General features: G+C 39.2%; 1 protein-coding gene across 1 annotated transcript in view; it reads left to right on the forward strand.

Moving 5' to 3' along the window:
• Nucleotides 1-15,120, forward strand: part of glra4a (glycine receptor, alpha 4a) — a 72,226-nt gene extending 57,106 nt beyond the window's left edge. The window contains exons 6-9 of the mRNA XM_084719554.1: nucleotides 2,162-2,299; nucleotides 2,606-2,820; nucleotides 6,609-6,758; nucleotides 13,951-15,120. Of these exons, the coding sequence (XP_084575680.1) occupies nucleotides 2,162-2,299; nucleotides 2,606-2,820; nucleotides 6,609-6,758; nucleotides 13,951-14,241 (794 nt within the window). The 3' untranslated portion in view covers nucleotides 14,242-15,120. The remainder of the gene's footprint in view (nucleotides 1-2,161; nucleotides 2,300-2,605; nucleotides 2,821-6,608; nucleotides 6,759-13,950) is intronic.
• The last annotated feature ends 939 nt before the right edge of the window (nucleotides 15,121-16,059 follow it).

Genomic DNA, 16,059 nt, shown 5'->3' on the forward strand with positions numbered 1-16,059 from the left:
GCATTTGATGAGCAAGTATTTGTAATCAGTAACAAGATACTTTGTGATGTCTATAAGTGCCCATCTCTGCTTGTAAACATATATATAGGCTGTCTGTATATTCCATCATGTCACAGTTTGTCCTTTACCACTGGTGCACATGGTTTGTAGTGTGCATTGGAAAAATTACACACAAATCAGCTCAGTGTGTGTCTGCAGCTCCTACAGTATCTCCCACTGTCATAGGCAGATATGCTCCTCATGTCCTCCCCTTTTTCTGTAACCTTCAAGCAACTGAGACAACATGACTGTAGCTGCGGTAGGTGACCTTTACTGTGACAAACATGATGGCAGAGGGTAGCTGGTAGCTGGACAGATGGGCAAAAGTGACATTACATCACCACAGTCTTGCAAGTTTCTCCTTCTCTCTCTGAGTCTCATTAGCCAAGGTTTCTGCTGTTTCTCATGCACACATTTTATACTGTGGTAACAAGATCCAGTTGGAGTTGTGGTGTAGGAGAGAAATTAGGTTAAGGAGGAGGAGGAGGGGAATGAGGATCATAACAATAGTCATAACAAGCAAAGAATATTTAACAACTAGTGCAGTAGTGCACTTGATTTCATGCAGTAATTTGAAATATATAATAAACGGTCTTGTCTTTGTAATACTTGAAGCAACAACACATCCCCCCTTCATAATCTATAACAAATACACACCCCTATGTCTACTTGTAGCGTCTTTGCTGAAATACCATGTTGAAAATATTTATATAGGATGCATTTGTGCAAAAAGCTTGACATTTATACAGAACTGTTTCATTTTTTAATAATATTTCACAAATATGGCATAAAATAAGGAGAGAGAAAAGGAAGAGAAAGGAAAAAGGAAACAGAAAAAAGGGGGATTGTCATCTAACCACCTGCCCAAAATCACTTGTAATTCTTGATTTTGCATTCAGTTTAGGGTTGCAAATTTTGAGCATTTTCTTTAATTGGGAGTTGAAATGCACACAATTGATTAATTGATTAATAATTAAATTAAATTTAATTAAATTTTCAAATTAAAAAAATGCACTACAGAATTATTTCCTGGGTGTGTACATGTATATGTAAATAGCTGTACATGTTGTTTTATATTTTATTCTACTCCATTCCGAATTAATTATCTGTATGTTGAATTTTGTGTGGCTTTAAGAAACTACAGTTCTAATTCTGCTGTACAACACTGTGTTGTGCAGTGATCATAAATTATCTTAATTCATTAGTTTCTTGATTCCTAAAGTGGAGACTTAGGATTGATATTTGCTGTAGAGAAATATTGGGAAATATTTTATTGAGTTTAGATTTGGAATAGTTTAACCTGTGCAGCACTTCAAACTGTATCAGTCAATGCCTGGAGTTTGTAGAGTGAGTGTGAACATACTGTAACCTTTCGTCCGATATGTCTTTTGAAATTGTTGACCCAGCTCATTCTCCCATGCAGGCTTGTAGACTTCAGATGAAGGTGCATTAATGTTCTGCACATGTAAATGTTGGACATCAGCTTCTTGGTATCTGCCTGCTTATTCAAACTGTCATCAAGCTTATCTGGACTTACAGCGCTGTAGTCCAATTGCAGTTGGATGAAGTAAAAACATGTCTCTCAGTGTGAGGCTGGGCTTCGACTGTTTCCAGATACAAATGGTACCATGTATTATAGGATTATGGTCATATGTTGATTTACTGTGGTACTGGAGACATGACAATTGTGCCTATGGAGAAAAGAAAGAAATCCTCTCTTTCCATTTTTAGCCAATTGGCTTGTTGATGTGAGTCATCCAACCAGAAGATTATGGTCTTAATATTTGTTGCCCAGTACAAAGCGAGGCTGAAAATTATGGAGGCAGTGCAAGTAAATGCATCACTTTCCAAAAAAAAACCCTAAATGTAAACGTGTATCTTATCACCAAATGCACTGGTTACCAGCTAATTTAATATAATGCTGTGATAAAAAAAAAATAAATCTTTCCAAGGTATGCCACAGTTTGTCTGAAATTGTGTGCAAGATTCAAGGATAGAAGAAAACAAGTTGTAGTCTATTCTGTTCAATATAGTCTGAGCTAAAGTGGCACATTTCTTACCATTTCTCCTTTATTTTAATATCTTCTGTCTCTTCTTCATCTCCTGTGTTCTCTTTTCACAGTTGGTTACACCATGAATGACTTGATCTTTGAGTGGCTGTCTGAGAACCCTGTTCAGGTGGCTGATGATCTCACCCTCCCCCAGTTTGTGCTAAAAGAGGAGAAGGATTTGGGCTACTGCACCAAGTATTACAACACAGGTACAAAATGAAATCCATTTGAGGTGTTGAGAATCCAGGGACCGCTTGCTGAAAATCCAAATTGTAATTGAGTGCTTTGGCTGATTTCATCTCCAGAGGCATGTAAAATTAGTTTGGTGTACCACAGAGACTCAGAAACTAAAACAACGTGAAGACTGTACACTGGTGGTTCTTGTTGTTGACTTGTTATATGGTTAAAAGAAGAGTTGCTTCAAAATGAAATGTACTGTCACTATATCTTTATCCAATATATGTATTTAAACACCAAAGCATAAAAATTGAATATACTATGTAATGTGTCTGCAGGTAAATTCACCTGCATCGAGGTGAAGTTCCATCTCGAACGTCAAATGGGCTACTACTTGATCCAGATGTACATCCCTTCCCTCCTCATTGTCATCCTATCATGGGTGTCTTTCTGGATAAACATGGACGCAGCACCTGCCAGAGTGGGCCTGGGCATAACCACCGTACTGACCATGACCACACAGAGCTCTGGTTCAAGAGCCTCACTGCCCAAGGTGAGTCTGGAGACTAGTGAAAACCTGATGTTGGTCTATTTAAAGGGGGCCTATTGTGTTTTTTCTTACTTTCTGACACACACATATATATAGGTTCTGTAGAAAGTTTCCCTATGAGCAAGACTCTCATTCAGACTGCTCTAAATGCATCATTTTCACTGCTATTGTTTTTGAAATTTTGGTCACAGAAACCAATAAATATATTGTGTAACTGTAATCATATGCTGTTGTTCCGCCAATAAGAAGGTGTGTATGAGAGAAAATAGCATTACATAATGCTATGAGCTCCACAAAAAGGTCAGTACTACATTTTTTAAAAATGTAATAAACGGATAATGGCCCAGGTCTGAAACTTGTAGACTAGTCTGACATTTTACACTGCCATATCCCAAAAAGGTGATACATGATTTACAAGATTACCTTTCATGCCTGATATTTCCAGTCAAGCTAACAAAGCCAGCCCAAATGCTCCATGAAACAAGTGGCAGACACGCAATGGATCTTTCGTCGGTCTACAAAATATAGGCCTGCACCGGTTGTGTCTTCCAGAGTTTGGTAAAAGAGACATTTGTAGGAGGTTTTGGAATGGGACGACCTATTATGGCGTATTTAGTCATGAAACGCTGACTTTGCATGAGGCAGGTCCTGATTTAGAGACTCACCAGGGAGCAGAAAACAAATGTCAGGTGGGGTGAGGACGCTGGCATGTGAAAGACATGCAGGGCAGGGCACATCGTACCTGAGGAGAAGGTTAGACAGACTGTATCGTACCATCATGACGGTAAACACTTTTAAAATGCGTTTGTTGTACAATTAGTTGTACATGTAACAGGATTATGTAAGGATATTTAAAAAAAAAAAAAACTTAACTATATTACATTACAATTACAGAGAAAAAGAAATAATCAAACAACAGATATTGACATTTAGTAAAAGTGGACATTATTAGCAGAAAAAAATACATTTTGCATGTTTTACAGGTCATTAATACATTTTTAAAGTAACCGTCCCAGTCCTGGTTGTAGAACATCATGACAACACATCCAGCCAACACTTTAACCGATGTTCTAAATCAGTGCACAAGGTATATTAGATTGCTGGTTACCATAGCAACAACACCTCTGCCTGGTGCTACGTTACCGGTTTAGACTGACTGGTGGTTTTCGGGTTTGACTGCAGTTTTTGTGCATTTTGATCCTTAGGAAGTGGGATTTTTTACTTCATGTAACTGGGGAATAATCAGAGCCAGGTTCTCTCTTCAGGAACGGCCTGTTCACATTCACACAGCTACACACATTCACACCTGGAAGCTGCCCAGTACAACCACAGTCTTATCTGCCACTGAGCAGCTCCTCGGGAGCAGTTGGGGGTTAAGTGGCTTGCTTAGTAGAACCTAAGTGGTGATAATGAAGGAGAGGAAGCACTGTTCTTTCACCTTCCCCTGCCAGATTTAGTTCTATTTGTGTGTGTGTGTTGTTTTTATTTAGATATTTGTAATAATTAAAAATACCAGTGTAAGTTTACTGTTTCAGTGACCTGATGATATTTTAGGCAATAAGGTTTATTGTTAAACTGCAAAATATCCTGCCCTCGTTACCTGTCTTTGTCAGTGTTTGATCACTGCAAAAAACTTTAGATATATAATCTATATTCTGTACATTGTATCCTGTACATAGAATATCAGCCAGTATATCATTATCATATTTTGTTTTTGCCTCTGCCTTTGCCCCAAATATCGATATTGGCAAAAATCTCATCAACTGGGCTCTAGAAAGTAGCCTATCCAGGATTTCACAAGACAAAAACCTTGTTTTTTTGAGGCAAGTAAGAAAATCTGAGGACAGAATTTGAGCATACACCCCATGTACTGGCTGTTGGTCCAGTTGGTCCTTCAGCTGTCCTGACAATTAAAGGCATAAAGTCCAACTTTAGAAAAATAAAAATAAAATAAAATAGACGATATTGGAAAATATCTTCACTGCTCTAGCAGATTTTTTGTACCCTTTTTTTAAGATCATAATATTTTGAGGACTGATGTTAAAGGCAAGGCTTTCTCTGGGACCCATCTGGCGGTCTACTACTTAAAGCCACTACTGTCCATATACAGTCAATACACATTGACCTCATGCTGAATCATGTAACCAGAATAATAAAGGCTTTTAAACTTTTGTAGTTCAACAAAGCACCATGGTTTGAGCTGAATTACTGTGGATTGCTTGCTATTTATTGATTGATTGTGCATTTCTTAAATCAAATTATAGGACTCTCCTGCTGCAAAGTATGTAAATACTACTAATGTGCACAAACGTTACACAATACTAAAAAGTGAGTAAGCAGAAAATTACGGTAGGAACACTTCTTTAATGTCAAGACATAAAAAACTGTCCTGTTCTGTAGAGGACTGCATGGGGATTGAGATCCTGCAGGACCCAATGCAAATTTTGCAGGGGTGGCTGGTTTAAACTTTGTTACACGTGGGAGCAGATGGTCAAAAAAGTACACTGCAGGATTTAGGGCTAACCAGAAAGATGAAGTCAACAAATGAAGATGAAACAAAAGTCAAAGCAGGTCATTAAAATACAAAAGTAAAGCAAGTCAGAATGTATTTTCACAAGTATGCATCTCTTTATTAATAATACTACACAGAAAAATCACTCTAAACTATCAGACAATTTGTGATGTAAAGCTTTCTGTTTGCTGGCCTCGTTATCACGTTTAACTGTGATTGGCTCCGTTGTTTCAGAGTTATGAGACAAGTGATGGGACTTGCTGAGGGACTATTTAATAATCACAACACCGGCTGATCTATACTGACCTTCACCTAGCCCTTTACACGTTGTGCTGCTGCACGTACATGTACCAAATTTGCATGGAGACTCACAGTCTGCAGGCCCCAAACATGCTACAAAGGGTTGTGTGCACTGACAGCTGTAGGCATCACAGATGTGTGACCCACCACCTTGCACTTGGCGTTCATTATTCAAATTTCAGCTGGGAGTGTAAAATATTAAACTGAGGGAGCCATGCATGCTTATGCATCCTTGTAGAAGCAGGACTGTATACACCTGAGTAGTCCAGCTACCTTCTTGATTATATGTGGCTTTCCACTTGATATATTCCTCTGTTCTTCAACACTGGTGGTTACCAAAAATTAAATAAGTGCCTGAAATATTAAAAAGAACATTTTTAAAATAGTTTTTAAAAAGAGCCATGAAAGGAAGGCTAATAATTAGATGTTTTGTTTAGCTGAAATATTTTTAACACTATAAATCCTAGTCAGTTAAATGTTGAATAGCATATTAACAGTTAAAACAGACAAGATACTGTAGTATGAGGCTGTGATTCAGTGGAAGTGTTGATTAAAACACGCTTGAAGTGCTTCCAGTGTTCACAAGAGGGATGACTGTATCTTACTGACGTGTCATTTCCTGCTTTCCCCCCCACTTTTATGCACATATCTGTAACAGTTAGCAAACTGCTGCTCAATTGAGTGAAGTTTGCACACAATGCGTGCTCAGTGGGCGTTGCTGATTTGCTGTGACATATTTTCTCTCATGAACGACCCAGCCGGCCAGGGCTCTCCTCCAGTCTCAGCCATGACCTGTCTCATGGCTATGTGTCAACTGCCCACGTCCCACTGACTCATTATAAATCTCGGCAATCCCGAAGATATGTGTCATTACGTGCCAGAGGAGGCTGGGGAATGGGTAGACTGCGAACAAGCCACACATTATCCATTAACCTCATTGATTGGCGGTTGATGACTCTGTGACCTTGTCTGTTCCCAGGTGTCCTATGTGAAGGCCATTGACATCTGGATGGCGGTGTGTCTCCTGTTTGTGTTTGCCGCCCTGCTGGAGTATGCAGCAGTCAACTTTGTCTCAAGGCAACACAAGGAGTTCATCAGGCTGAGAAAAAAGCAGCGGCAGCAGAGAATAGTAAGTGTAAATCACACACACACGCAAACACAGGCTAAAGCATGCTAACACACTGTGTCACACATGTAGCACACACACTCACACACACTCCAGTCCTTGTCAGCCTCTGTAACATTGACTTATGCCTCTTGTTATTGTGGGACGCTGTATATTCAGGAACTGACAACATCAACACGCTACAGCTGGCTGTCAGGTTACATGAGGAAGATCTGGTCATTTCAGTTCAGCTTGTTTCCATGGCGAGCACTGACCTGTGAAGAGCCTTTGTGATCCTTTCCCTCTGTCACTACAGTTGACACAGAGCAGCAACCCTGTGGCACTGGGATACCCTGACCCTGCGTTCACACAGCAACACTGATACAGTAGTATTACATACACTTCATGCTCAACAACATGCTCTCATCCCATCAACCAATACTGAGGCTGCTTTGTTATGCCCCTCTGCATCTCATATATACAACACCGCCAGAGAGGCTTTCTAATATGTGGTTAATGTTGTGAAACAGTTGCAGTTTGGGTAGGTTTAGGCACCAAAACTACTTGATTAAAATACATATACGATAACAGGGGCATATGAGGCACTATATACACAATATATAAAATATATATAGAAGGTATTTAAGTATTGAAAGACAAAGACATTGATAATAACTACCACAATAAAAGACATACAACCAATGACATAAGAGCAAGTCAGAATCAAGTAGCAAAGTGGCATAAATAATGTGTGTGTGTGTTTTGAGTGTGCTCTGGGTTGTTTTTTGCAGTCATATGGTTCACACAACAAGGACAGAGATAAAGTAACATTACAATATATCCATACATCTGTCCACAAAACCACATAAGTGGAAGATGTGTCTATAGTGTATATAGCCTGTGTGTATAGTTTTCTCAAATCTATAGCTACAAAGAATATACATATTCTTTTCTATTTGTATTCTGTTTTTTTAATTGATCTTTTCTACCTGCACTCTCTGAACACGTAAATTTCCCCATTGTGGCATCAATAACGTTTTATCTTATCTTATCTTATCTTATCTTATTGTAAAATTGTTTGGCTCATGCCTTTAACATGTCAAATAAAAGTACATTTACAGCATTTAGGATGCGGATTGTACAGACATGTAGAGCAGGACCATGTCACCATACCACAGAACCATCTTAGTTTGTCTTTAGGGTGACATCTAGTTTCTTTATTTCTTTGTAACATTGACTATTCTTTACTAATAAAGCAACAATCAACATTTAAGTTTCAGAAAACATTCAGATATTGTAATTGACAGTTGCCTGGTAACATAAGCAAACAACCCAACAACGGCCATCAGATTTTAATTCCAGTATTACAAAGTCTTGGCGCACAGATGTGCCTCATAAAATCCCCCTTTTTCCAACTGAGCCATGTCCACCTCAAACCAAGGTAGGAGACCAGATTTAGCACAACACAGACAGAAATCTGTCATGGAAAATAACCAAAACTGTTCTAAATTTGGTAGAAAATTATGTGTCGATGTAGGATCCCCTCACTCATAGCAAGAACCCTAAAATCCATCAGTGATGCAGCCTGTGAAAGAGCCCTCTTCTTCAGTGCTATCATAACATTTTAAACTCAACACCCTCTCTCTCTCTGCCCTCTGCTCCCTCTTGCGCATCAGGTGGCAAATATCATGCTGGCACGTAGCTCTGTTCCTAAATGTGCTGTTGCATCTCAGTGAAGGCTTGAGAAACATTAATGTGAAGACAAAAAGCCATTGATTTAGCAGACAGATGAAGCCAGTAATTGCATGTATTCCAAAATGTTTTTATAATCCAAAAGTGGTACTTATTAATATCTTATTACTGATCTACATCTAAGCATTAATATTTGTTTGGCGGCATCTGGAAGTTCCTTGACATCCGCCCTGATTCATATTATGTTTACAGTCTATAGTTTTGTTATCCAGATTGTCCAAGCTGCAATTTAGAAATGTTGATTTATTCTGTAGAAGCAGCATCTATTGCATGTCTGTCCATCCTGGAAGATGGACCCCTCTTCTGTTGCTCTTCTGGAGGTTTCTTCCACTTTATTTCCCCATTAAAAGGTTTTTGAGGGTGTAGATTTTCCATATACATAGATGGTGTCATAAGCTATAGAAACTGTAAAGTCCCTTGAGGCAAATTTGTGATATTACGCTAAATAAAATGGTACCCTTCTTGTGTTATCTTGGCATCATTTCTCATCCACACACATCAACTCACAGCAATTATCAAGGCAAACAGCTTGTAAGTTGACAAATAAAAGAGTTTAGAGAGAGGTGAGAGACCTTTTGTGTCACACACACCTTCTGAGTTTTGTCTCAGGAGAAACAGACGGGACATCTTGAAAATCCCATTAAGCAGCTCACAGGCTGGGCAGCTTCCCAGACTCATGGCAAAGTTCCCTGAAAAAGGAGAAGAGTCCAGCAGCAGTTTTTACGGGCAGCCTGTCCTCCTGCATTGATACAGAGACAGAGAGAATAATGGTCTGTAGGGGAATGGACTTCCCCTGTCCACATCAGTTGCACAATTACTCCCACTGAGGAGTCTGAGGTCGCAAACTATCCATCTGAGAGGTATTGACGCATGAACCGATGTGTTGTGCTGGAGAGAGGTTGGGAATCTGATGGAGTGTACAAATCCCACCCTGACCAGCTTTAATCAATGCAATTTACCAGGTCTGTGTCTGGCATCTGTGGTCTTTTCTAAGCCACACAGCTTCAGCAAGTACTTCCACACGGCCTTCAAAAGTACAAAAAAAGAAAGAAAAAAAATAGAGCTTCCAATTATAGTCTTTACAGAAATAACTTGAACAGGCTCCTTGAGGATTCTTTATTCGTCTTCAAAGCCAGCTCCCTAAACTAACAGCCGCAGATAATGTCCTGTATTATCACACTCACAGTGCCTCTTTAATTAAAAGCTGAGAACGTCTGCTTGAGTTTGTTGTTCGAATTTGAAGTTTGCATCATTAATCACATTATTTTTGGCATAGCACAGGTAGGTTTTTCATTTAAATGAAGCAGAGGGAATTCTTGTTCCCAACGAAATCTTGACTATGTCCAAAACTAATTATAATTCCAACACTAATGAACTTCTCTTACAAGAGAAAGTCTTGTTGTACAACAAAAAAAAGATGAAATACAGAGCAATAACTTGTATTTCAATTTGTCTATCTTCCTTTCCACTGGAGGAGTTTGCTAGTCAGCCTGGGAGTGTTGAGTCGTTGCGGAAAGTGAACGACATCCCCGGAAACAACTCAACCTACAGGAGTATGAATCAGCACTGCAGCACCTGTGCCAGGGTAAAAACTGAACCCTGTGTCCACCCTGACCTCCAAACCCAATTTTTGTCCGTGGTCCCAGTCCTATGAATCGATCGTGCAACCTTGTCTTCAAACCTGAATATGTCCTGGCATCTCTCCCACAGCCAAACCCACTTTGTGCTGATCCCAACCCCCTCTTTCTGACCTTCTGCCCCTGTATACCCTTTTATACCAATATTAATAACTTGGTCTTTGCCCTTTATTCTTTCATAATGTCCAACACGCTGATTTAGAGTCAACATGCATTTTCTCCTCTTTTTCTCTCCTTGTCATCCAACTTTTTATCTTTTTTTTCTAGGATACTCTTCAAGACCACTGACGTTTACTAAAGACAAGAATAATAGTGTTGTTCATTTTTAATTAGATGTCAGATTTAGAGAAATAGTTCAACATTTTTGGAAATAGGTTTTTTCTCTCTTTTAACAGGAGTGAGGTGAGTAAATCGATTGAAGAGCACTCTCATGTCTATGTGATAAATATTAAGATACAGCCAGCAGTGGGTAGCCAGTTAGCTTAGCTTAGCATTAAAGGGATAGTTCACAGAAAAATTAAAATTCAGTCATTATCTTTTCACCCTCATGACAGTTGGGTTTAGTTCACAAAACACTGCTGAAGTTTCAGAGGAAAACAGAATCTCCTTAACAAAAATGAATGGTGACTAGTTTTCAAACAGAAAAAACAATGGAAAAAAACCCAAAATGGTTCCATACTGCTCATCTGGTGTAATCCAAGTCTCCTAAAGCCCCAACATGCTGTTCACTTGCGCACGCACATCGTCACACCATACACACATGGTGTGCACACGCACGTGAATGTGGCTCCAAGCTAAGGATCTACAGTGAAGAATTAGTCCAAAAACATGGTGTAAATGACATACGCATTTCAAATCAACTTGGCATGTTGAGGCTTTAGGAGACTTGGATTACAAAATGAAGGCATGCTAACCGCCATCTACTGTAGATAATATACTGACTATCGATAAGTACCTCATACAGCCCCACTTCAAATAATCTGAACTATCCCTTTTAATTAAAGATCTGACTACTTCTACCACAGCTGCTAAAGAGGAAAACTAATATCGTTGCTGATCACTCCCGGAAAACAACTGTCTCTACAGTAACTTTATTCTCCACATGTGATAATCAGAGCAGCTTCAACTGATCTTATGCCAACAAATCACAAAGTGTGTAGCTGCTGCTGGGAGCACAGACGATGAGCACCCATTATCTTTAGAGAAACGCACCATTAGACTTTAGCACATGATGTACTGTATCGTTTTGGAAGGTGTAGGAGGGATAATTAAGCTGTGCTGGAAGAGCTACAACTCCCCATACCCCAGTTGTATGGTGCAATTTGTCACTGGGGCAACATATATAGTTAGTAACCATAAAGTTACTCACAACCAGGCAAATGAAAGAGCGAGGCGGTTTACAGTAAATGAAGTCAGCGGCTTTGACAGTGATGGTGCAGGCAAAGGGCAGATCAGAGGTAGGTAAAGTTTTTAAAGGACTGAATGAATATACTGTGCAGGAGACATTTAACAGTAAGAGGCAGGTGGAGACAGGTGTGAAATACATTAGTAGTATTGGACCTTTGACAGCGGCTGGGAAGGTCTCACTGCCAAGGCTGTCCAGGACGGAGATGTGAAGTTCGGCAGAGCACCAGAGAGCTGCCAGGGTCAGTGAGAGTGAAGCACGGAGACAGAGAGAAAGTGGGGGGAGGGGGGAGGGGACATAGGGATCAGAGCTTTCAGGGCATTTCACACTGACTACTAATCATCCAATTTAGATCCCACATCTTCACTTCCTCCTGCTAAAGTGAATCTCTCAAAGTGTCAGAGGCCTGTCAGAGTTAAGCTGCATGTCTATTAATATTCTCTTCAGAGGGCGGGAACACTGTCTCATTCACTGTAAGGGAAAAAAAAGTCCCCCATCATTCATCAAAGCATAACGCCAAGTGCAAGTTTTTTTTTTTTTTGGCGGGGTTGGGATCATGACTTTTTATTAATAGGCATTTTGAAAGGTCTATCATTCTGCTACTTTGAAAAGAGCTGGAAAGGAGAGATGGAGGTTAATTTTTTGATTAACTTTCAGAATTATAATTTCCTTTCTTCCTCCTAATGACGATGCCCTCTGATTCCCCTCTTTGTGTCACAGAAACTTCAAAAACCTTGATTGATTAAAGAAAGTTTATCTGAGGCTATATTGCCTGTTTTAGCCCCAGTGTTTGTCTCATGTGTGTCACTATTACATGCAACCAGCAGAGGCAAGCAGCTGATGCTCTAAGAAATATATATACAGCAATGTTTCACTTCACTTATGATATACTGAAGATGTCTCCAAAATGTCCATAGACTCTTTTAACCAAAAAAAAGAGATGACTGCGCGAGGTGACAAGGTGTTGGCTGCTCTTGGAAAACAGGAGAAAAAAAGCAGGATAAACAGGAAGGCAGTGCACGCACTCTAAAAAATAAGTGGTAAAAACAAGGAAGGAAAAATGAAAAGGCTTTATTGTATTGTCTAAATCATTTAAAATGCATGTGTCATGGCTTTGAATGTTTAAAGCATTTTGCTGGCAATTTAAATGATTTAGCAATCAATAAATGTATTTTGTTTTTTCCTCTTCGTTGTTGCCACTTATTTGTTGGAGTGCATGCATTGCCTTCCTGTTCATTCTGCTTAATTTATACAATATGAACCAAAATGTATGCATTTTGTTATCAGCTATTTAGTAATGATTTACTTTGTTATTTTATATTTCTAGACAAATAAGTGTGTTATTTTCTTTTGTTGTGCCAAGAGAGCACAGACATACTGTATGTGATTTTGAGGATTACCTGGATACCTTGATTAGAAAATAGAATATAAAGTATTAGAAAAGACCATGTTTTGGGCTTAAATAAAAGTACATTACATCACATAGATTACATGAAATCAGTGAAGCAAGTCGCAAGGTGACATAACATCATGTACTTTAAAGCTACTACAAGGAGTTTTTAAGTGGTTATGAAACAGTCTCAGTTTAATTCTGATGCCTCTATATGACCTACATAAGTTAACTAGACCATCCACTAGTGTTGTAGTTAGTCTTAATAGCTGCCACTGGGTCAGACCTTCACTGAATTCAGCTTGTACTTAAATGCTCAAAGTTGACATGAGTAATATATAACCTGGTTAAAATGAAGCAGGAGAACATTTTTTTTTTACATAATTTCATTTTTGACATTATATTTTGTGGTTATTATGGTGGAAACACTACCACTTTTGTCAAAAGGGGCCTCAAAAAATTAAACACAATATGCATGTTCCTGTAGTAGCTTTAAAACTTAATGTTTTAGTTTTCACATGGAACACAAACTGATGGAAGTGCTGTGTTTGTTTGACCCATCCATTTACGTCACCTCTTCCAGACATGGACTTTCTTGCTCTTTATACCATGTCAAAACTCTGGTGCTTCTTTTACAGCCACTAACAGGTACTTTGTGTGTCTGTTTGAGTCGCTGAAGGGCGTGACAAAATGTCAGTTTTTGACAACTTGGAAATGAGACTGACCTGGACTGAAATGTACTGCAATGGCAACACAAGAACAACAAGAGGCTTGGTCCTGTTTTTCACATGATCACTGACAAATTATTTACTGTATTTAATAAGCTTCATCCCCGAGTTTCATTTTTCAGTGGTGGCTCATGCTTCTTTATTTTTCTGTGGTTATCCCTCTGTTGCACGCTGCTGCCCTTTTCTGCTGCTACACCCCAAACACATTTGGGAATCAGCCACTGAGAGGAAATGTAAGAAGCTGCAAGCTAATTCTTGTTGACAGCGAGAGGCCAATCTGTTTTCCCTATGTTTGACTCCACAGGAGGAGGAACTGGTGCGGGAGGGTCGTGGTTTTTACTTCCGGGGTTATGGACTGGGTCACTGCCTGCAGACCAAGGATGGAACCGCTGTGGAAGGGGCCACTGTGTTCACCCCGCCGCCTCCGGTCACCATGTTCGATGGAGAGGTGCTCCACAAGCGCTTTGTGGACCGAGCCAAGCGTATTGACACCATATCCAGAGCTGTGTTTCCCTTGAGCTTCCTTATATTCAACATCTTCTACTGGATCACCTATAAAGTGCTGCGACACGAGGACATCCATGCAAATTTGTAAACCGCCGACTCCAGTTGCTACATTTTAGGTTTTTTCTTCTCAGAACCAAAACTGCCTGTCAGATCTACATTACAATGAGGAAATGAGTCAAGAAGCATATCCCGCTTCTCAAAACCATTGCTAAAAACTTTGTGCTCAGGTGCGTCTTCAGGATCTCAGACGATTTAGAGTGATTAAGCTGAGAGACAAGGTTAATCTGTGTGGATTCAGACTGGTGTTGTTAGTGATTGCCCTCTCGTTTCTGTCTTGGTTTGATTCATCCGGATTACAACAAGAGACAAAACACTGCTGGTAGATGTGGGTTCATGACCTTTGTTTGACATGATGAGAGTTCAGAGAAGTTGATGTTGATCCTGGCTGGATGAGACATACTGACTTGAATTTTGACACTACGCATCTTTGAATGAATGTTTTTGAAAATTCAAAAGATAACTGGGTTTTTTACACCTTTAGATTATCAGATAGGTACTTATTGGTGGGGGTGGGGGAGGAATGGGTCTTTGATATTTATTAATATTCAATAGGTGGTGATAATTCAATTTAGATTATATAAATATATATATATATACATAAGTGTATAAAGTGTATATAAATAAGCTGTTCATTAAACTGCACAAAGCACAAATATGTATTTCCTTTTGTCTAAATTTAAATAAATTGTTATTCTGCCAGGAAACAAGAAATGACTTGTTTCTCTTTTAAGATGAAGATTCAGTTGATTGCTTTGAAAAAGGGTCAGGGTTCATCCACAGAAATGCTTTTTTAAAGGGATATTTCAGATTATTTGATGTGGGGTTGTATGAGGCACTCACTGATAGTCAGTGTTTTATCACCATTAGATACGGATCGGCACATCCCCAGTTAGGCAAACCAGAAAGTAAGGTTTCTGGTAAGTAAGTAAGTAAGTAAGTTTCCTGCCTGGAATTTGGCAGAACCAGACAGCGGTCAGTGACCTTTTCTATACAAGTACTGTGTGCAGGTTGTTAATAAAAAAGTGAATAAAATGTGTGCCTAAGACTTTTTTTCTCTTTGCTGTGGTATCGAAAGAGATATTGAGTGTCATTTTTTTATACTAGTATTGTATCCAAGTTTGAAATTCTGGTATCGTGACAGCTCTACCAGAGAGGGGATCCAACACAGAAGCTAAGCAATGAACTGCTGTGGACAGGGTCAGCCACAAAAAGGTTTTTCTAGCCACTTAAAATGGCACAGCTAAAAAAAAACACATTATCGGTTTAAATGTACGCTATATTTAGAATATTTTCATTGCCTTATTTTCTGTCAGGCAGCCTTTTCTGACAAAATACAGACCTTATATGAGCCAAATATCACACTCTCCAAACCAACCAAGCTACAGAGGCAAAATTGGTCATTTTACCTTGTACAATAGGGGAAATGCTGGTCTACCACTATGTGCTAGTTTGTTGGTGTTATTGTGTGACTGAGTCAATCAGAACTATCCTTTAAAACACAGAAGTCACACAATGACACAAATAATCAAATCAATCAAGTTGTTCTGTGTGGTAAAATTGCTTTTTTTTGCCTATGGAGTTTGGTTGGTTTGGAGAGAGTGCTATTTGACTTATATAACTGTGGTTTACCAGCTAAAAAGGCTACCTGATGGAAAAGTAAAGCAGTGAAAATATTCTGGGTATAGTGTACACTTAAAACTGATATAGATTTTTTTAGCTGGACATTTTTAAGTGGCTAAAATTGACCCTGTCCACTGTAGCTCACTGCTTAGCTCGCATGCTGGTGCTCCTTTCTGTTTCTCCTAACTGGGGGCTTGCCGACCACCATCTAATAATACCTCTTACA

Source organism: Lutjanus erythropterus, chromosome 5 (assembly GCF_056507025.1).
Source record: "Lutjanus erythropterus isolate fLutEry1 chromosome 5, fLutEry1.hap2, whole genome shotgun sequence".
NCBI lineage: Eukaryota > Metazoa > Chordata > Actinopteri > Lutjaniformes > Lutjanidae > Lutjanus > Lutjanus erythropterus.